The 22,553-nt window shown below is 38.4% G+C and overlaps 1 protein-coding gene across 2 annotated transcripts; it reads right to left on the bottom strand.

Annotated features, from left to right (window-relative positions):
• Window positions 1-122: 122 nt before the first annotated feature.
• On the bottom strand, window positions 123-22,340 carry BIG (auxin transport protein (BIG)). Of its 2 annotated transcripts, XM_087122803.1 has the most exons (15): window positions 21,865-22,339; window positions 21,332-21,438; window positions 19,708-19,876; window positions 14,727-19,616; window positions 13,450-14,660; window positions 12,662-13,279; window positions 12,385-12,565; window positions 11,228-11,462; window positions 6,583-11,142; window positions 6,286-6,508; window positions 5,655-6,047; window positions 5,309-5,452; window positions 2,329-3,354; window positions 1,411-1,911; window positions 123-1,287 (listed from the first exon to the last, which is right to left on the bottom strand). In XM_087122803.1, the coding sequence occupies exons 1-15, from the start codon at window positions 22,151-22,153 to the stop codon at window positions 493-495; spliced, it is 15,342 nt and encodes a 5,113-aa protein (XP_086978929.1). In that variant the 5' UTR covers window positions 22,154-22,339; the 3' UTR covers window positions 123-492. The 2 variants fall into 2 exon arrangements, with proteins under 2 accessions (XP_086978929.1, XP_023533316.2); XM_023677548.2 differs by having other exon boundaries at window positions 13,450-19,616; window positions 21,865-22,340.
• Between the last annotated feature and the right edge of the window lie 213 nt (window positions 22,341-22,553).

Raw genomic sequence — 22,553 nt, 5'->3', positions numbered from 1 at the left:
AAACCATATAGTAATATTCACTACAATTTATGTAATTTATGTAATATCAATATCAGTCAGTCAGCAAATAATAATAATAATAACCGACAGATAAACTAACTTGCTCAATCCCTCTCTTGAAGTGACATGGCTTAAATCTCCGATCAATAATTTAAGAAGTGACACATATACCTGCCTATTCAAATCAATAATTAAAGAAACTACTCGTCTACTCTCTACTCTATATGTCTACTCTACTCTACTCTATATGATCGTGTTTACGATCCTGTTGTATCTCGAATAATCAAAATTGGGTCACAGCAACATACCAAAAATATTGGGGGGTAAAAATGTAATATTTGATTACCAGGGGGCTGAATGTGTATGAAAATTCATAATTCAAAGAGTCCATAATGTCCACAACGTCGAACTTCCATTTCCATATATTAGTGTTGCCATGTAACAAAGCTCAGCTCCACAGCAACCCCTGGAACCCCTGGTTGGTCGGTATCACTAGCCTCTTCCGGTATTGATTGCAGCATGTACAAAGTCTTCACAGCGGCTTATTCCGCCGGACAAGACATCAGCCAAAACTCCGATTACATCAAATGCCTCCTGCAGATCGCTGGCCAAGTTCATTTCATCGAGCCATGTTAGTAACTCCTTGGAGAACCCCATCATTTCCCTTACGTTATCAAGTCGCTCTTTCATCACCACCTCCCAACCCTCAAGGTTTCGGGTTTCGCTTTCCTCTTCCGTTGTGGTGGCAGATGTTCCTTCTTTTGCAGAAGATGCAATACTTGCCGATTTTTTGACCTTGAAGAAATGTTGCAGTTGCTGAATCAGGCCAGTGTAGACGAGCATTGGCCTAATAGTAGTTAACAAATCGTTGGCTTCTTCTGCTTCCGTGTTTGGGTTACTACTACTCACCGATGAGCGACTGGTGGATTGGCTATGAGTATGCTGCATGTATGCATGGAATATTCCACGCTGTAGGAATGCACGTCGATGCAGCAACCAGGATTCATAAGACTCAGAAAGAAGTGAGTTCACCATCATAAACTGAACAGTTTCTTCAGTTGCTGCTGAAGGTTGTGGTCCTGGAGATAACGGTCGCGAATCTACAGTGGACGAGGATAAATAGGTTGAAACAGATTTAGCCATCGAAGAACGTTGAGATGGGCTCCCTTGATCCAGTAGGTGACGAGCCATTTGAATCATAAAAGGAAGGAACCGGGAATTGCTTTCTCTTCCCCCACCCCTGCTTTCAGCACTAAATGATGCCCCGGTAGCAAATCGAGCCAACATCTACATGACAAAAAACATAAATACAGATAACTCATTAGAAGGTAGAAAAGCTAATCCAGGAGAGGAAAAGTTTCTAAGTGAACTTAAAACAATTCACAAACTGACAACAGGCAATAAACATACCAGAACAATATCATATGTCAAGAGCCGAAGTCGGTTTCCATCAGCACGACCAAGAGCATTTAGGTTGTCCCAATGCTGGTCAACATATCGGATATACTGTGCCAATGGGACAGACGGACCTCTCACGGGGAACAAGGAATTGCAGAGGGATTCGTTGTTCCTGAGTGTTGCTCCTTCCCATTCTTTCTTTGGGATTTTCAAACCAGCGTCTGTTCTTTTGGCCTCTTGATGGCACTGATAATGAATTATATTGAAATAACTCACAGTCGTATAAACGCACTCCCCACGATTACTTCCAGAGGTCCCAACACCAAGGTTAACCCTCTTGCTGAAAGAATAAACCCCCAGCAAGTCAGAAGGCCTCAAACTATAGCCCTCTCTGCACACCATGCAAGCCAACCCATCTTCCTCTTCCTTTACATCTTCCAAACCTTCAAGAGCTGACTGAGAAACAATGATCCGTTCAACACCATCTGAAGCAACTTGTCGCATCCCAAGTTTCTGCATTATCGAAACCACGGAATATATAAAAGCATGAAAAACATACACTGGGAACAGGCCAAAAATAATATCCAAGCACACTTCAGACAATGCAAAGCCAGAAAAATTCATGTTGCATCAACTTCCCACTCCCAAACATGTTACCAATTCATTTTCAATGTTCAAGACATTTTGATGACGAGAAAAGAGTTTTAAATCTTTTGCATGCTGTGTCATTCCAATGAAAAATCTATTGGAGAAGGAAATTCGTTTTGAAATTGATTTCTAAAAGTATAAAACTCTAAAACAACGTGTAATCAACACAGAAGCAGAAAAAATAGTGAAGCTAAACATAATGTACGTAAATGCAAGTATAAGGAAACACATTAAAAAAATACTAGGTCAACAGTTCTTAAATCATGAACTATGAGACAGTACCTCTAGTATATCTTCTCTGTTCTTCAAAGCAAGCCGCCTCATTTCATCCCTTCTGGCATGCCTTAACATCCGCACTTTATCCTCCAAGAATCCATCTCCATTTCCCTCCTTGTTAGAGAGGGTATCTAACAAGTTTTCAGCCCTTGCCCCAATCTCATTCTCACCCGGAACTCTTTCCAGTGCATGAAGCACAGGTAAGATCCTTCCTTCATCAATACACCTCTGTGTAGCCAAATGCCCCATTGACAAACCCCTTAGCATAGACAGTATAAGCGGAATGGATGGACGTTTCAAGGCGAATGCCCATTCCATACTAGATCTGAAGCCAGCCTGCCCTGCAACAGCAAAACTATCTCTCAGATGCTTAACTGCAAGGCCAGTGATGCCCTGTTCCAAAATAATATCCTTCAGTCTCTCCCCACAGGAACTTGTCTTCAGTGACTCCGAGACTCTAACGAAATTTTCCACAGTAAATCTCTGCTTGGCAGCTTGCTCAGAGATGCTTTTATCCTGAGGATTGTCTTCATGCTGTTTCTGTAATCGATCAAATTCTTCCCAATCATTCAGGTATGGAGTAAAATGTTGGATGAGTGCATCCATAGCAGCAGGTTCACCATAGGTCAAGTAAGGCAAGATTCTAGCAACCATTTCAGTGTTCCTCTGCTGTTTGTTTGATTTCTTGGAACCAAAAGGATGAGATAATCTCTCCAGGAACATGAGAACAATTTTTTTGGCCTGTTCACCAGTTCCGGTTTGTTCGCTGGAGACGGTAAGAGAACTCTGTCCAATGCTAATACTTTCACTTTCATTTGCTTCAATTGTTAGACTCTCCACAATCAAAAGAATGCCTTCAGCTGACTCCATGGCGTCCACAGCGAAGGCACGCCTTGCTGTTTCTAGAAGTAATCCAAGAGCTCCAAGCCTCAATAAAGCACGCCTGTTCTCTCTTATTTTGCAACAAAGCATAAGAAGATTAAGAACTGCCACCAATTGCTCTTGGTTTGACTTGAAATTATCCCATATACGCTGGTTCAAATAAAGAAGTTACAGTAAGACCAGGAAAAAAGGTTTAATCGACTTTAAATTGAAAAAGAACCGACAGCTCAACTCCAATTATCCCACATCAGAATAGCATAGAAAGACCATACAACTGAATATAGTAGACACACAATCGAACAAAGTAAGGAGCTGGACCTTGAATATACCACTAGAGTTCAGCGTCCAAATAAAAAATGGGATTTAGTAAATAGAGTTTGAAACTGAATTCTACATGAAACAAATAATTTTTCTTGCACAATTAATATGCTAATTAGCAGAGCATATTTTAATTACCCGTAAACATTGAAATATAAAATTCTTCCCCAACTAATATTGAAAACCATTCATTGGGTCAGTGCAAATTTCCAAGCTCACATGAAGGGGACGTTAGAGCTTCATAAAATATTAAATTCAATATAACCAAACGCAACAACTTCAGTCGATGGGTTAAAATTAATTTAATTATTAATTTATATTCTCAAACACTTTCCTCCACTTATGGACTTGAAAATTAATATAAAGCTGAACAAGTGGTTATTAATGATGACTGAGATGATATTATAAGAATTTAAACACAAAACTACTTGCTCCAAGACTATGTTAAATCACCACTTAGCCTAAAAGCTTCAACTCATGAGTTGCAGTAAAATTTAATTATAAAAATCATATTTTTAACATTCTTCAAAAACCTTCTTCACAAAAAAGCAAAAACAAAAAGCTTTTTTTTCTTTTTTTTTCTTGTCTCTATAAGCTTTCAAATACTATACCATTAGTTTTTCAGAAGGCACTAAAACATTCCACCAAACCAATACACTTAAGGTATTGTTATCAATAGCAGGCCACATTCATTACAGCTGCCAAGGCAAACTAAAAAGTTCCTTTAAAGAAAGCGAAGTTTGACCACCTAATACTACGATACAGCAGATCCATCATCAAATGTGTGTTCAGAAGTCATTTCCATTTTTAAATATCGTTCACTCATTTAGCACCTAGGGGATATCCTCTTTAGGGTCAGGTAAGGGAAAGGCATGAAATCTTTTTTCATTATCTTAATTTAACACATTTTCTTTAGAAATGGTTTTTCTACTAGAAAACTGAAGCATTCATCAAGTGTAAATTTCAAAGGAAATTATAGAAAGGCATTCTAACTAGAAAAGGAATGATTTATACTAAAAAGAAAATTTAAAAGAAAGAGAACTCCACGAAGAAATGAGAATTTTTTGTAACAAAGATTCATGACTCTGTGTGGTTGGTGAACGAAAAGTGAACTTTACCATGCATGTACAGATAACTGAGAATTTTTCTAGTGAAACTTCAAAAAAGGATATTAAAGAAAAAAAAAATGAAAATTGCGGGTTTATTATGCCCTAGCAGTCATAAAAGAGTGAAACACAAAAAATTCTGTGATACTGCATTAGGTGGATCACCAATTGGAAGGGGAATAGAAAAGGAAAAAAGTAGATTGGGGTAAAAATCGAAGCAACATTACAATTTTAAAACCCAAATTTTAAGCCATAAGTTTAGGTTCAATGGGTTGAAATAGCAGTTATTAAATCAATAAGAACACTTATCAGGAAATTAGTACATTTAAATCTTATTTAGACACTTCAACTTTGACACTTACTCCATTGACGTTTTATTTTAATACTTTTATCTTTCAAAGATTTTATTTTAATATTCCAGAGTGAAAAACTATTTTAGCCCTTGTAGTTAACTTTATGGTAAATATTTGATCAAGACTTCGAGCTGTCTTGAAACTTGCTGTGACCCACTATTATTTTATATGTGATTAAGGACTAAAATAGAATATTGAAAACTTCAAAAGACCAAAACAGACCCTTAAAGTACATTACTACGATAGAATTTTTGGTAAAACTAGAAGACTTAATAAACAAGGTATGAAAACAAAATAAAGAGCGGATTAAGGGTCTGCTCCACACACCTGGATCATGCGCAACACTATTTCCAGTCCTCCATACTCACGCACTGCCCCTGCTATAGCAAATTCCAACTCTGGATCTTGCGATTCCTCTCTGTCCTCCTCCAATTCCTTAATCATAGGTTCCGTTGCTTCACCATCTAGCCCCTGCATATTTTATCCAATCCCCAAGAAAGTTAGTGGTATTAAAAGGGAGTTCACCTACAAACTTATCTAATCCATATTTTACGAATTCTTCAACATATAACATTAACATAGGGATCCCCATAGAGGCAATAAGAAACATGAGGTAAACATAATCCTAAAAAAGCATATTCCAACCATCTACACATCGATTATTGAAACAAACCTGAAGCCGGTAAGTCACTGTCATAGGAGGAGGGTCTCTTGCAGAGATGGTAGATATTAATGCACTATTAGATATGGCACTTGAAGATTGGTTAGACTTCTTCCACACTTGCTCATAGACTAGTGCAATGCTCAAATCAAGAGAAATTATATTTCCAGCAACTAGCAACTCCATGCCGTAATCATCTTCAAGAAAACTAAGTAGCTCCAATTGATGACAAATTTTATTTTTGACATCACGCATTAATGGACCAATCTCAGCGCTGGAATAAGGATTCTTTGTCATGGATCCCCTCATGAATTCTTCTTGCGTGTGTGCCTTGTTTAGAACCATGAGATACACTGGCTCCGGTTTTTTGGGGGAGATCAGATTGCAGAGCTGCTCTTGAATAAACTGCACATAATATTTTAAACTAAGCTGCCAATCTACATACCACTTCAAGCAGAAAAATAGATGAACTGGAAAGGGTAGGGGTATAACTTTTTTTAAAATATATAAATATATATATATATAAAAGGAAGTGATCTCTTCACTTTACTCCGGTAAAATTAAAATTTCCGAAGGAACAGAGCAATCTATGAGGGACTGGGACTTTATTGACTGACTAGTACTCAGAGCAAATTTATCATACCAAACAAGTCCGCCCTTTTCTTTCCTCCCCATGGATTTGCAAACCAGAAATGCAGGCTCGAATAAATTGCCTCTTGTTATCATTGCTTTCCAGCAGAAGGCTGTCCAAGAGATCTTTCAGAAGCCGGTTACAATCACTAATCAATTTTGTCTTCTGTACTACCAAGCCACGAATCACAATGAGAGCCTCAAGAACTTCAGAGAGTAGATTATCCCACATGAATCTAGCAACAAGATCAAACTAAATAAGCTTAAACAGAAGTAGCCTGAAAACAGATGCTTAAGGAAGAAGTTATACCTTGATCTAATATTAGGGATCTCTAGAAATTTCCCAAGGAGCTCTATGAGCTTGTGAAGAATAAATCCCTGGGAAATATCGATACGAAGGCTTCTCTCCAAAGACTCCACATTGCCCACTTCTTGGGAAATTAATTGACAAATTGTACGTAAACACCCTCGTACAGTCAAAAACAAGCGTGCATCTTCTGATTCTACCATCTTGAAAAGTAATTCAAAATACTCAGCAGCACTCTCGCCAGCAGAAAGAGTTGCCGGCAACAGAGACACCAGTAAATCCAATAGTCGAAATTGTCTTGATGAACTTTGAGCACAAAGCAAACTTATCAGCATACACATTTCTGATCTTATAGATTGGGAACAGGCACATAGCACAAGTTCTGTTACCCATGACCCTAGCTCAAAAGCTGACAAGTCACTCTTAGCATTTCTACATACAACCCGCTTCCACTTAAGTGCATACTTCAGGGATAAATAGTCACTTTTTTGTGTCCGAGATCTTTGAACTGTACCTTTGAACACCTGAGACACTTTGTATTGCCTTCTAACAAAGTCAAGATATGATGCTCCCTTTTCCCATTCTGCATAACTCAGCAATTGAATATCCTGAGCCCTATGAGAAGAGTCCCAATTATGTTCAAGTGATTCAGGTGCAGACTTACTCCCACTAACAGGACCACTGAAAGATCCAGATATATTCGTAGTGGTTTCATCCTTGTTTTGTGAAACAGATGTCGGTTTTCCCATCCTCTGCTCCTTGTCTACCGTATCAGATTTAGGCGGAGTACAGGCTTGAGATATGATCCTCAGACATGGAAGAATAATGTGCTCAGAAATTGCTGGATGTTTGGCACCCGACTTAATGGATGAAAACAATAGCTGGAAGACAAGTCGCAATCTAGCTTCCCAGAACTCATCAGCCAAAGAACAGACTTCTGAGAGCAGTGATAACTCCTCTCGAGTTGCCAATGCAATGTCCATAGAACGATGGTGTTCAAGGCAGTACATGACTTTCTTTTGGATGAGATTATTCAGCCCACTCACTGCATCTACATCCCCCTCAGAAAAAGAACAAAGAACTGACCTAGCTTGTATTCGAGCAGTTTTGGGCCCATGATGAATATTATTCTCAAAAAGCTCAGATAATATACCCAGACTAATGAGTTGCTTCTTGGAAGAATGATGCTTTGATAACACTTGCAATATCTCAAGACACTGAGTGACAAAAGTAGTCGCACAACCATAGCAGTTATTAGGAGATCTAGAAATCACAAATCTTGAAGCTGGAAACCCATCATCAGTATGTTTCTGGTGCAAATATGTCATTAAAACCCGACGAAGACCTTGAAGCGTCTGGACACTTTTACTGACAGAATCAAAGGCTGTTTTGCATTTTTCACCATATAAAACCCCCAGGAGCGCAATTTTACGATTAATTTTGCACGACGGTCCTGGAAGTGAGACCATCATTTGCTGAACAGAATCCTTCTGTTGTGAGTCCATTTCATTCTCACCAATGCTTGAAACAATTTTTAGTAGGGGTTTCTTGAAGCCTAAGAGTTGCTGATATCTCCTGTGAGCGTTTTCTGATTCAGATTCTATTGCAGCTAAACCTCTCTTCATATCATCATCACTCTCCATATTATCAAATGTAAAACTTGGCTTTGCCATAAAATTAAATTCAAATCTTCCATATTTGCTGTATCCACACTCATTGCATAAGAAAGAGTCAAGGTTCTCATAATTTATGTTCCGGCATTGCCGACATTGATATGCATTTTCATGGCAATTGTTGCATAGTCCATACCTATCAGTGACTGGACGACTGCATCGAGGGCATTGCAAAGGTTCAAGGGACAAAGCCTGAAGATTTTCATAGAATGAATCCAGCTCAATCATGAAATTACATGCATTGATTGGAATGGGAAACTCTACTTTTAGCTCAGTCTGATTGAATGCAAGATGGCAACTTTTTGCACGCTTCCACAAAGACCAATTATTTTTCAACTCTGACAAGTCAGCCACAGGTCGATTATTGTAGTATAGATTCAAAACTTTCACAGATTTGGACTTCCGAGCATCATGAACATTCATTATAACAGTTTGAATTGTGTAACTCCCTGTACATTTGACAATGATGCGGTTGTCAGTGAATTTTGTTTCAGATTTAAGACTCTCAAGTTTCATCCTGCTGTAAGGCATCTCAGGAGAACTGCAAGCGGCACAAGGTTCACTCTCTAGATAGTAACCATCAAACTCAACTAAACCACTTAAAGTATTGTATATGCGTGAATTTGGATGATTAGCTAACAGCTCATTTTGTGAGTGAAGTGTCTCATAAATTGATCGAATTACATCAGAGGTCAAGCATCGGTCCAGAAGTTCAGAACTCTGCTGCTTAGAACCAACATCAGGAACTTTTCCCAGCAACCATGTGACCAGTTCTGAATATTCCGCAATGTTCAGACCATACATAGGAAGACTTTTAACTTTTTGCAAGAGAGACATCAATAGAGTTTCTTTAAATGTCTGCTTTCCATGATGCCAAATACCACAAACAACACCCTTGGCCTCTGCCCGGACAGAACTTGAATTCCATTCAAGAAGAAAGCAATCAATAAAATTGCTTAAAACATTGTTACCCTTATCAACAAAGATATTCACCATGGTCTCCATATCCAAACAGGACTTTTCCAAGGCAGAATCATTTCCATCTTCACCTTTTCTTTTCTTTCTAGAATCCACAGTTTGTGTACAAGATTTATTAATACTTGTCCCAGTATCTCCAGCTTCAGATTTTTGTACAGAATGGCCAGTATCTTTTCCTGTATAGAAGGCGAGATTCAACAGTTTGAGAGTCTGAATGACAGACTCCTCCCCAAAGTAGAAAACTCCATTCAGCAAAAATGGTAGTACATCTCCGTGTTGTAAACAGTATTTCTGCCAATTTCGAGGCCTTGCAGCAGCTACTTCAGCCATAGTTGTTAGGCATTTCACTATCTTTACGCTTCTCTCATATGACATTGGATTTTGGAAACCACCAGCCTTATTTATGTAATTGAAAAGTTTCTTTACTTCAGTTGAAAACTGCCAAGAGTCCCGAATACTGTAATAGTGACTTTTGCTGCCGCAAATGTGGAGGAAAAGCCTTCTAGCATACCTTCTAACAAAGCTAGTATTGGGGTTGTTAATATAACTGCAAAGAACATCCCGGTAGATATCCAACTTCAAATCCTTGTTGCTATAAATCTTATAAACCTTCTCCTTCTCCTTCTCCAATGTCTTGTCATATTTTTCTGGTCGAACCAATGTATATACAAGACGAAAAGCATTTTCTAATAAGAGCCTGTGATAGTCTACAAAAAGATCCGTACGGTGTGCTTTCGCATAAGAATCTGAAAAAAATGGAGAGAAATTTCCAGCCGGCAGATCCTTACGAACTGTTAGCAGAGCTCCACATCCAGAACCATTATTAAAACTATGTCCACAGTCAGATTCTATTGTGGATGACTTAAAGACATGCACCAGCTGCTTCAACACATCCAAAAGATAATTTACAAAAGATTGTTGTCTAATGGAACTGCAAGCACGGAGTAGTTGTGAGGTAAAGTCACTTTTTTCTTGATCATCCACAGATGGCTGTGCAGTAACTGAAGTAGATGGTGCAACCTGGGTTGAATTCTTGTCGTGTGTATCAGCAGTAGTACTGGGCTTGGCAACTGGACCATCACTACCAGGTTGGTGCCAGTTTCTTAGCATCAAGGTGAAGAACATGAAAACAAGAATTGCAACTTCCCCAAAAGAAGTACGGCTTTTTGCTTCAAAGGGTTTGTTGAGATTAATCTCATCCAAAAACCATTTAATTAATCTTTCCAAGTCCAAGTTTTCAGATTTCAAGCTGTTCATAAAAGGTCCGCCCATAGTGGACGATAATCTGTAGAAAAGCTGCATAACAGGAACAGCCTGAACACCTGATGTTGTCTCCATCCATCCTTTTAACTGTTCAAGGAGCTCAGAGAGAAGCAAGGAATTAACAGTTTGTTTAGAAGCTGATATTGAAACTGGATCAGTCACTGAGGCAGAAAAATCCCCAGAATCAGCTGGCTCCAAGACATGAATCGATGACACTGGATTCTTCACGCTAATATCTGGTCTTGCTGATGTTAAGCTTGAATCATTGATATCTTCTGTTGAAAAGTGATATTCATTTCCATCTCCCAGTGATTCCACTTCAATTGGGATGGCAGTCATAGGATGATCTCTAGAATGTGGTGAAGGAAGTCTGTCTGCATCAAGTACCTCATAACATGACTCGCATAAATCAAAATCGGGACAGATTGTACAATGCCACCGTTGCCTCAGTATAGGAACTGTGGAGCAACCATCACAACAATATTGAATAGTAGAAGCAATAGAGTCTTCTTCAATCATGACCTGGGGATTGGTACCAGTTGTTTCAGTGGATGTAGGTGCAGATAATGGAATATCAGCACAATCATCAGTAGCTAACATTGTTTGCTTTGGAAATGGGACCTGAAGCAACCTTGAAGATATAGCCAAGCTGAAAAGAAAAGGGAAGGATAGAATATTAAGTAAATACCTTAGAATAAAATTGAAGAATAAGAACAAAATTAAACAAATAAAACCTGCTTGCAGTCTGAACAGCCTCACTGGAGGAAAACAGAAGTTTCTTAAGTAGCACAACAGCAGGTGCAACAGAGCGTCTGCCAGTGTCAGGACCATGCAATGCCAGGCACTCAGCATAACAATAAATAAGTTCAACAGAAGAAATAACAATGTTGTTCAATGTCTGAGCGTTGGGCTGCTCCAAATCCAAAATTCCCCACAGAATTTGCATGAGTTCATCCACCACTTGAGAACCTAAATCAGTGATACTAACAATAAGGTGACCATAAAAAATATAAAAGACAAATATTATGCTTGCTAATCAAATCAAGGAACTATTAAACAATTTAACAACGCACATAAAATATTATATCGATCTACTTTACAATATTTTCAAAGGAAGATGCAATGGAGGTCCCATGCTCTAAAAAGAAAAATAATTCAAAGCCTGCGAATAGATATGCCATTGGTTGAACATGGTTGTCAGCATGGAGCAAAGATTTGCAAAATCATGGTAAGACTGATTAGTTAGCCCCTTTCCTGGGTATAAATTTTTGCTTAAACTGTCATCTATCAGCTCACCTAGCAAGTAAGACTAACTAAAATATGTGATAACAAAATAAAGACCATTCTGATAGAATCCTAACACATTTAAATATTCAAAAAAAAATTAAACCAGTCTATATATATATATTAGTTCAACAACATATTGTGGTGAGGGGATTCAAACCTTTGATCTCTTGGACAAAGGTATAACCCTAAATTAGTTGAACTATGCTAGATTGCTATTGAAAATATAGACTCATTCACCATACAAAGGACAGGTAGGAAAAATAAGAGGTTAATACAGAAAACTGATATTGATAACTCAGCCATGGTATTTTATACTCTTCCATCTAAGTGACCAATGATAAACTGAACAGAAAACATGACCATGCTATGGATTTAAAGATAATGATTAAAAATAGTAGCAATTATAAGTGCAAATGGTGCTAAGAATAACTCCCATCCAGGGTTCTCGGTTTAGTTTGATTTTAAGCAGAAAATAGTGATCTAGATTGTAATCCATCTCACTTCACAACCCATCTGTGCTGATCATTGATTTGAAACTTTAAAAAAAGTTTCTACAACTCGAATTATCAAAAAATCTGAACCAAGTAAAACAAAGTACAATTACCATTCATTTCCAGAAAACAAGCCAAATTAGATCTACGATGCAGGGAAATCTTAGAAACTGCGCGCATTTGAGATGTAAATTCTTCAATAATCCATCCACTTGCAGCACCACCAACGCCAAGCCTAGAGGAAAGCACAGATGTTGATTTCACCACACCAGTAAGACGCATGGTGTCCTTCACCTAATTACGAGGGGGGGGGGGGGGGGGGGGGATTTCAGAGTAAGTTCAAAAGAATTTGTGACAATACAAGTAAAACGTCGCCATTTAAATGATTACTTGATAGTATATCTCTTTTCTAGGGAAGATGGCTTGCAGGACACGACAAGCAGCAGATTGCAACAAGGGCTCCCGATCACTTTCATATATCGTTTCTAGTAATTGCTTGCACTTCAGTTTACTCAGCTCCTGATCTATAACATCAAGTTTTGGGCATCCTTGTGATCTACGAAGCAAATAATAACTAGACAAGACCTTCATACCATCTGCTAACACCTGCTGTTGAATAGGAGCACATTGCATGGATCGCCTCTTTTTTCCAGTTCTGGCAAGCAAGGAATTGGAACCAAGTGCACGTGCCTCCATGTCCAGAACAACATCCAGTTTTTCTTTCCAACCAAATTCATCTTTTGCTCGACCATACACTTCGAGATTGTCTATCCTAGGAAGTGCAGTACCATTGAATGCTGGTCCAACAGTTATAGTGAATTCTTCATCAGCAAGGAGAGACTCAGCAACAGTAAATGGTATATCATACCAAGATCGCATTCCCTCATCTAATTTTATGACTCTTTGGAAAATAGTTATCTCTGAAGGTATATGGTTTGGGGACGTATTACCAACATTAATGCGGCATCCAACCATAACAATATCAGGATTGGAGTTAGAGACAGTGATCTGAGTAGGGAAAAGGACATAAAATGTCATCCCAAATGATTTTAAAAAATTATAGAACTCTATCAAAGCAACAGGAGGGAAAAAAAATAAAATTCCTATCCTAAGTTTCATTGATTAAGAATTAAAATAAGTGGACAATAAAATGCATACTTATGTGCAAGGAACAATACCTTGAAACCTGAAGAACTAGGACTCTCAAGAAAACCATCCTCAGATGCCAAACTCTGTTTAGCTCCTTCAGAATCACCATTTCGAATGGCGTCACCTCCCAATCTCACATCTGTGGAGATGCAAACAGTTTTCTCAAAAAAATCAAGCGGGAATTCTGGATTTGTACTGGCATAAGCCTTGTTATTGAGAATGCCAGAACCCAACTTTTTTATTTTTTCTGCAGTTGCATTTGCACTAGCATCCACTCCAACTGCGGTATGTGTGTATATTTGAAGGCTGCCATCATCATGCAAAACAAGACAGTGTGTTTTATCTTTGGATAAAGGCTTATATACATCTATGCCAACTAATTGCGAGGATGAACCACCCACATGTCTCAAGTTTTGAGCATAAATCTCATGAGCCCCCATAGATACAGCCAAAGCAGAATTAGATTTGCCACTTGAAAAGCAAAAAAATAAGCCACTGTCAGCAAACAACTCCTTCCAACGGTGTAATCCAGCAGGCCGAACCTTTCCGTCTTGTTCCTCTTCATATATAACTGATATCTCAGTCAATTTTGTTGCATCAGGGCTTAACTGACCAACCAATGTGGTGCCATCTGCATATGCAAGAAATAATAATTTGTAACATGAAGAAAAATACAATGACAATCCCTTTGCAGTCATTTCTCTGCCCTGGACGTGAATGATCTCCTTCAAGGGTGTAACTCCAACATTTCCCAGCGCTGACAACTCAAGTCTGAATATCCTACCATTTTCTGAAAGAACAATAAGAAAGACCCTTCCCTGTGAAGCTGTGAACAGTGTAGCATCAACTACCATGTCATCTGGCAACGTGAAGTAGTGCATTGGACTGATATTATCCAGGGATAGATCGTATAGTTTGACAAACCTGTTTGTAACCACCATTAGTTGGACTTGAGACCCTGGAACCCATTCCATGCGTTTAATATGAGCACCTTGCAGAGCTAGTTCAATAGCAAGACGGTCAATGACTTCACCACGATGGTTCAAAGTCAAAACTTGGCAATCTTCGTAGCCGGCCACAGCAAGATAGTTCTCTACTGTGGGATTAAAAGTAAGATGTACAATTTCAAAACGAACGACATTTTTGGAGAGTGGCTTAACATTAGTCTTGTCTGCCGTCATGAGTGCAGCTGTGGTCGGTTCTATTAACTGCCTAACATCAAAAATAGACACTTTATCACCTTCACCAACAGCAGCTGTGGTCGGTTCTATTAACTGCCTAACATCAAAAATAGACACTTTATCACCTTCACCAACAGCAAGACGACCTCTAACGCTGACACTGAGCAAAGATTTCACAAGAGATCCACTAGCTAGATGTGATTTAAGCTCCTTGGCATTTGCATATTCTGCCTTAATCTTAAGGTCCAATGACCCACCTTTATATGCCTTTTTCAATTGCAAGAGATCAAGCCCATATGATAGCACCTTATCTTTACCCAGAATAATTTTTTTGTCTTTTGAAAGGTCTGGGTCCCTTTGGTTAGTTATGCAAGGCAATAAACAAGAGCAAAGCTTGAGCATCCTTCCTTCAACATCTAGTTTCTCAAGTAAAACAGGAACTCCGTCCAGAAGCTCTCTAGGAACAGAAGCTCTGAGGCATTTATCGGTGTCTGTAACCACATCATCTTCCAGATCAGATTCACTTTCAGGAAGTTGCTCTCCCTCCTCAGAGAAGGGCAAGAAGCACTGGAAGTGACTGGCACCATGTGCAGGGGCACTACCATGTCCAGTAAACTTGCGAGGTTTTAAACATTGGCAACTGCTGCCCCTAACACCCCCAGCACCACAGTCACAAAAGAAGCGACTGGAGCGGGAATAAACAACACGATGACCATGATGACAGACTTTTGCACACACAGAACAACATCCCTTTGAGACAGTCAGATCACATGTATAACAAAAGTACCAGTGTTGTTCCATGAAATTGCTGCCACTGGATGTAAATGTGCAGACTTTTGAAGCAAGTGCCCTTTCGCTGTTTGTGTCCTCCTCCTCGTCCTTGTCTAGACTAGCTACCTCACCATCGGAAGTTCCATCATCCTCATCTTCCTCGGCAGAAGTTGCATCACATTCAAAAGATCCAGGTCCCTCTTCTTGATTGGAAGAAAGAACCAATGTCTCCGAGTTCTTCCTAGACCCAAATGACTTAGAAGAAAGAGGTCCAACTTCAGGTGCATACCTCGATAGGGGTTTTCCGGAGAGTTTCTCAATAACATTCTTACCAGATCCACTCTCAATCAAGATCATTTCAAGAAAACTAAAGAGGTACCTCAGCCCTGGAAGAAGGCGCTCTTCACCAACCAATTTCTCCATCAATATGAGAATTCTCTCCAAAAGTAATTTCATTGATTTCTCCCCTTTCAATAGCTGAACAACAAAATGGAAATAGGCCTTGGCAACATTGATATCAAATCGTAAAAATGCCATATCAAGGGATACTAGTGCAGCCTCAAAGATGTGACTCTGCAGTTGAAGTGCCAAAGGTTCTGAGGGTGATGATATGAGACAAAATACAAAACTCATGGATGACTCTCTAAGAGAAATAGAAGATCCTTTCACATTGACTCCACTTGAATCTTCCTCCAATAAGCCAAAAATCCTCTTCTCCAACCATTTTGACAGGCAAAGCAAATCCATACTAAGGAATTTATTTTGTATTTTCTGTTTAAGCTTGGAGCATGGATCTCCAGACAAGAGTTCAACAAAGAAACCAAGAACCTTCAAATTAACTAATTCGGAGCAGCAATTGTCTAAGGAGTCCAGAAGAACCAATAAATTACCACGTTGTAATGCATAAAGCTCCCTAACCTGCTCAGATACATCTTCAACACCAAGATAAAATTGGAATAAAGAAGACTTCGAAACATCTTTCCGGATGCTGTCCAAGACATCTATAGCCTTAACAATTACCCACTCATGAATAGTGCTATCACTCGCCCCAATTGTATTTATGTGTCTTAGGTACCCCTCAAGTTGTTTCAACAGAAACAGATCCCCATAAGCGGATCCTACCAATTCCGCATTCAAACTCTGATACATATCTTCACACAACCCATGAACACTTTCAAAGGTCTTGTCAAATTTTATAGTCATTAGTGAATCCAGAATCCCATGAATTACCTCAGTCTCCAAAACGATATTACGTTTAACATCTACCATCTTCAGGAGCCCAGCTAAAACAGAAATAATCCTCCCTATGCTAAGGACACAAGAAAGCAGAATTCCACTGGAAGTTTCCAAATGAGAGGGAAAACCATGAAACATCGATTCCCAAGAGGCCCTTGATAAGAACCCAAGGGCTCTTTTGTCCACCGTTTCGTCCAACCTAGACATGAGGTTAAAAACAGACTCCAGCAAGGAAGAAGTTGTGCCATAGTTCTCAAGGATCTTGTTCTGCACAGATTTATCAAATTCAGAATGTTTAAAGAGCAAGAGAGGGGAAAACTCAGCATCATGATCATGTCTACTACTAAGAGTAGCAACAAAAGCTTTCTGATGAACTTGTAAATACATGCACAATACAGCTGACAGCTCCCTGATTAAAATTGAAATTTGGTTATCGGTAATCACCAAGGAAAATATGCTTTCAGCAAACTTGGCATGCTCATTATCTGTCACTGTGGTATCTGTCGAGAAAGAGCCCACTGTAGAAACCATATTCTTATTGCAGTATCTCCATATTCCTACATTGAGGAAGGAAAGAATTAGAGATAGCCAAGCTCCGTTTCTTAAAAAATTCCAGCCCAGTGCTTTAAAGTCCTCCAGCATACTCCCACTATGCAAATGCCGAAGCAAACCAATCACAACTTGAGGAAACGTCATGCTCTTGACAATAACATCACTATGATCTAGAAGTAAGTTAGTGAAGTAAAAGAAGCACGTTGTATTAGAAATGTCCAGCGTCTCTGGGTCGCTCCATAATGGGCACACATGTGTCAAAGCATTCACGGAAGGAAAATCCCAGCAAAGAACAAAAATATATCTTTCAATTATAAGGTCTTCTACCGTAACAGCTTGTTTACCATTCCAGAACCCCAAAATCCATGAGAATCTAGAAAAGATATCACTGGGATTGAACCACGGATATTCTATTGTCAAATCATGCTTGTGTAGTGAATCAGGAAATGAAGAAATGTCAATCAACTGGTTGATCAAGCTATTAAAGTGGGGCTTGGAATCCACGGATGAACCAATTATATTCTTAGCAACATTTGCTCCCCAAGATGATAAATGATCATTCAACGTGTAAGGCAAACTGGAGGCAAATGCAGGAGCATCCCTCAACTTGGATCGAAAATCAAAAAGCAACGAAGAGGAACATGTATGAGGGTGAAAAACAATGTGGCGAAGTACTACAATCAACCTTGAAACCAGTAGACCCCACATTGACAATTCTGTACAGCTAGAAAATGTGGACGGAGCATCAATTGCCCTAATGGAAGAAACAACTAAGCTTGAAATTTCCATCTTTTGTCCTTCAGAAGATAAGTGAAATGCCACAAGAAGAATTTCAATATGAAAGACAGAGGGCAGAGTCCCAATAAATTCCTGGAGGCTGGAATATTTGAAGGAAATAGTTTTGGACTTCTCACTGATAAATTCCACAAATTGCCTGTATATTTGGGTCCTCAACTGTGACCCAGCAACACCAGTTCTACGGAAAAGTGTGTGGGCCAGTAAGCTTAGGGTCTGATCATTGTAAACAAAGTTACCATTTTCAGCATTCAAAATTTTCTTCACAAGGTACTCCTCAAGGGAATCAGGCAATGCATGGCATGTGAGAAGACCATGCAACAACCTGTAACAAATTTCATGGATGTGGCCGAATTTCTTCTCAGCATGTTCAGGTAGACAACTAGCAGAAGCCTTGTCATCAGAACAGCACCCCTCACAGTTTAGCAAGGAAAGTAATATATCAATATGGTTCAGATTAAGTTTGCTGCAACCATCAGCAAAAACAGATGCATTCCATTCAGAAGAGAAGATGCATAGCTTCATAAAGCTCAATAGTTCTTTAGCAGCTTGGAGAGGCAGATTACAAAAGCTGGAGGCAGAATTGACAGCAAGATTCTGCAAGTCATATCCATCTACAGAACCAACGGAGCGGCCACTCTCAGAGAAGAGGTCCCCAAATAGAGCTTCGTCTTCATGACAAATAGCAGTTTCCTGTTCAACCGTGCTACTGCTCTTCATGCAACTGGATAATGATCTCTCTATTTTTGGTCTTAATCTCACTCCTTCAGAATAAAGAAAGAAGAGGAGATGCATCAAATCATCCATCCATTGTTTTGATCGAGGGAATATCATTCCCAAAATTTCTTCAACTGTATAATTCTTATGCAAAGGAACAATCTCCAAACGAGCATAGCATTTAGGCATGTCCACTGATAAATCAGCAGTAGAGCGCGTGTGATGCATTTCAAGATCTTTAAGACTTAAGGCATGATATTTATGCCCCTTGAGATCTTGAATCAGTTTTATTATAACCATAACACTTCGAGGAAAATAAACCAGGGGAGGCTTCAGGTTTGCGATAGATGTATCATACCGCCAAACTGAAGAACTCAAATTATCCAATATGGAAGACACTATACATGTTTGGATGTTCACACAAACATAGCTGTTGCGAAATACAACCTGAAGTAGCTCCAAAAATTCTTCTAGGAGTAACAAAATGGTGCCCTCAAAACTACCTTCAACCATTGCATGACTATTTGCAAACTCAAAACATAGTCCAAACAAGCAAGGCAATGAGTTGGCAAAGAATGCAACTGCTTCCATCAGTTTAGCATCATATTCAATATATGGAAATTTCTTTGAGAGTTCAGTGAGAAGCTTTAATATCCTCAAACTACATGACAGTCTCTTTCGAAAACTTGTACTTCCTGTCTTCTCATCAAGTGCATCTGTGAGTATTACCAAATCTTTACAGATCAAAATCAAACGTTGAATGCATGCCAAATGTGCAACTGCCCAATGTTGGCAACGGAAAACCAACTTGTTCATGTCTTCAAGGGATGGAGGTTCACTGAATCCAGATTCAGAGGTCAGCTGAGCAACTTGCACGCATTCAGCAGCTATTGTCATTAAAAGCCTACTTGCCTGTTTTTCTTCTCTGGAACAACAGACTCCTCCTAAAACAATACAAGAAAAAACAAACACAACTTTAGTGAGGAAAACCTAATATTAATGCATAAGGAAAATCATTTAAAATTTCATAGTTACCTGTAAAACCACATTCAACGTCATTGTGGAACTCAATAGTAGCATCACAGTCTCCACCAGTAGATTTTAACAAGTCGATAAGTTCGTTCTTGGCACAAAGCTGAGCATGGTCTGATACTTTATCCATCCCATCAGCCAAAATTGTTTCCATAAACAGTAACATATTATTCTGCAGAAGATGCCAATGGTTCTTTATATAATACAAAAAATATATATACATGTAAGTTGAAATATCAAGAAGAAGAATGAAAACAAAAAAACCAAGACTAAAAATAAGAAGTTTGTTAATACGTAATATAAATCTTAAAATTAATGCACACGAATGAATATGAAGTAAGCTTTCATAAATCAAGACGGTCAATATCAAAATGAGAGTTATTATTGTGTACAATGTCATGAAAATATCAGCAAAATGTTGATTGTGATGGGAAGGAAAATGTGATCAGAAAATAAAATAAACAAAAAAGGTCAACTGTTGATACACCCTCTCAACTCTTCAACTATTGCTACGTCATCTCAAACTCGACGTGATTTTTCTGTTCTCAAGTCACAACCTCATTGCCAAGGTACGTCAACCAACTTTTTGAAAGTAAGACTAGCTCATATTTAAACCTCAAAAATAGCTATTAAAATATATATATTTTCCCAACATTTCTCTCTATTGATATTCTCTCGCTCTATTTTTATACTGCCCTCTTTCACTCTTTTTGTAAATTTTATTTTTCTAGTTTATTTAATTTTACATTGATATAATCTCTTATTCATGGATGTTGTCAGTGTTAAAAATAACATTTTATAAAAACAACTTTTAACAGTTCCATAAATTAAGTCAAATCATACGTATCAACTTCCACAGTTCCAAAGCTTTTACTCAAAATAAACATCAACGTTGATATCTCCATTGAGATTTATGTCAACATTGCTTAGAAGCCCTTGGGAATGATAAAATTTTCAAGCAAAAAAAAAAAAACCAGCTTCTGTTTTAATCCACGTACAGATGTTTTTCTTTTTCCATTAGATACATTTTTTTACGAGTAATAAACTGGCAGTGAGTTTGATGCAACTATAAACTTTAGTCTTAATTTTAACCCATCCAACCGAATAATCTAGCCCAATCACCAATTCAAAATTTAATTCAGCCCTAATTGAATCTAATCATTCATTTGTAATAAGTCCATCCGGATGTCAAATCAGACCATCTTCTCCAAATTTTATCTAATGGAGTCGCACTCTAACATTTTTCGGCATGTAACTGGACTTTTTGAAGTTCAAAACTAAGTAGACACAGTAACAAAAACAAAATTTAAGATTTTACCTAATAATGATGATAAAAAATAACAAGTTTCATCAAGACTGAGAAATATGACATCGGGAGGAACATTCTAATATTCTGACGCAGTCAACATGAGAGTACATAACAAATAACTTCTATAGAATAAAGAGGACTAAAAATATGATGCAAATATGACTTGACAATACATCTAAGCACAAACAAAGCAGGCTTCAAGATTTAGTTCCAGAGAGGGAGACAGAGGCCTCCTATAGAATTTGTGTGGGGGTGAGTATGAAAACGCAAAGATGTACCCCTCCCACGTAATTTAGAAACTATCAGGAAGAAACAAACCTGAATACTAAAGTCATCGCCCTTAAACTCTGATTTCTCCAAGTAACAGAAAACCAACTCGAGTGATTTTTTAATAACCGCAACAACAATAGCTTCAGCTTGATTCACTGTCGAGGTAAATGCACCAAAGACAACATGCATTAGTTGAATATCATGTCACTAACCGAAACCGTGAATCAATAAGGAAAGCCGCAAATTAATTTTTAATAAATTTCCAACTCATACAGTAGCAAATTGCTTACTCAATTTACACATTCGTAGATTTCATTAAAAAAAAAAAACAAAAAAAACAAAAAAAAAAAAAAAGTTTAGAGTGAAAAGCACTTCAATTCCAATCCAACTAAGTTTCCAGTCCTCACAAAATCAAAATACTCAACACATTACGTTCATAACATTGCCCGAGTAATCCAAAAGCACATCAAAAAAAAAAAAAAAAAATCAAAAACGAAAACCAGAAGGCGTCCAAAACAAAACAGAGACCGAAAACACATATTTCTCAATCGAGAAAAGCTCGGGAGTGAAGCAAAGCGTACCGGTGAGGGATCGAGAAGCAGAAGTAATTGCATGAGCAATTGAGCAAACAGCTTGGATCTGAGGATCGGTCCACGACTGAAAAGCAAGCTTCCCGTCGCCTAGGTCCCGAAGACCAGCGTTGAGAATTAAATAGAATTGACGAAGGCCAAGTTTGATCGAAGAATCATCGGAGCGAATAAGAAGCTGGAGAATATCGGAGGAAGATGAAGGGTCCTTAGTATTGGCGCTGCTGCTGGAATCATCAAGGAAGAGAGTGTCTACGAGTTTGACGAGACTCTGCTCCGCCATGGGCAGTGGCGCCCAAAGGCCAGGACGATCAGAAGTAGAAACTTGGAGAAGAAGAAGAAGAAGAAGAAGAAAAGAGAAAAAAAGGATGTGCGTTTGATTATAAATAGTAAAAGAAGAGGGGTTTTGAGAGTGTCAAGAAAACGAGAGGGGGTTTATAACAAAATGTTGCTCTTAAGGCGGTCGATTGAAAGGGAAGAGAAAATATTCCACCGGAGATTTTTTCTTTTTCTTTTTTTTTTTTTTTTTTGCATTGCTGTTAATAATACAGATATTTATAAATAAATAAATAAATAATATGAAACGCTGTTTTTCTAGTGGCCACTTCCACTTGTCAGTTGTCAAGATGACTTGCGTTGTCCTTCATCTGACGTGGCAACTTGTATGTAAGCCTCCAAGTTTT

The sequence above is a fragment of the Cucurbita pepo genome, chromosome 1 (genome assembly GCF_057944985.1).
Source record: "Cucurbita pepo subsp. pepo isolate OVF chromosome 1, ASM5794498v1, whole genome shotgun sequence".
NCBI classification, from domain to species: Eukaryota; Viridiplantae; Streptophyta; class Magnoliopsida; order Cucurbitales; family Cucurbitaceae; genus Cucurbita; species Cucurbita pepo.
This window is presented reverse-complemented; position numbering and strand designations above follow the sequence as displayed.

Bases quoted from the DNA above. Each gene is read 5' to 3' on its own strand.
- BIG (XM_023677548.2), bottom strand. From the start codon at position 22,153: ATGGCGGAGCAGAGTCTCGTCAAACTCGTAGACACTCTCTTCCTTGAT. The intron at 13,280-13,449 runs GTATTGTTCCTT...TTCCCTACTCAG, and splicing joins CTAGTTCTTCAGGTTTCAAG to ATCACTGTCTCTAACTCCAA. The intron at 3,355-5,308 runs GTGTGTGGAGCA...TATTTGAACCAG, and splicing joins TAGTGTTGCGCATGATCCAG to CGTATATGGGATAATTTCAA.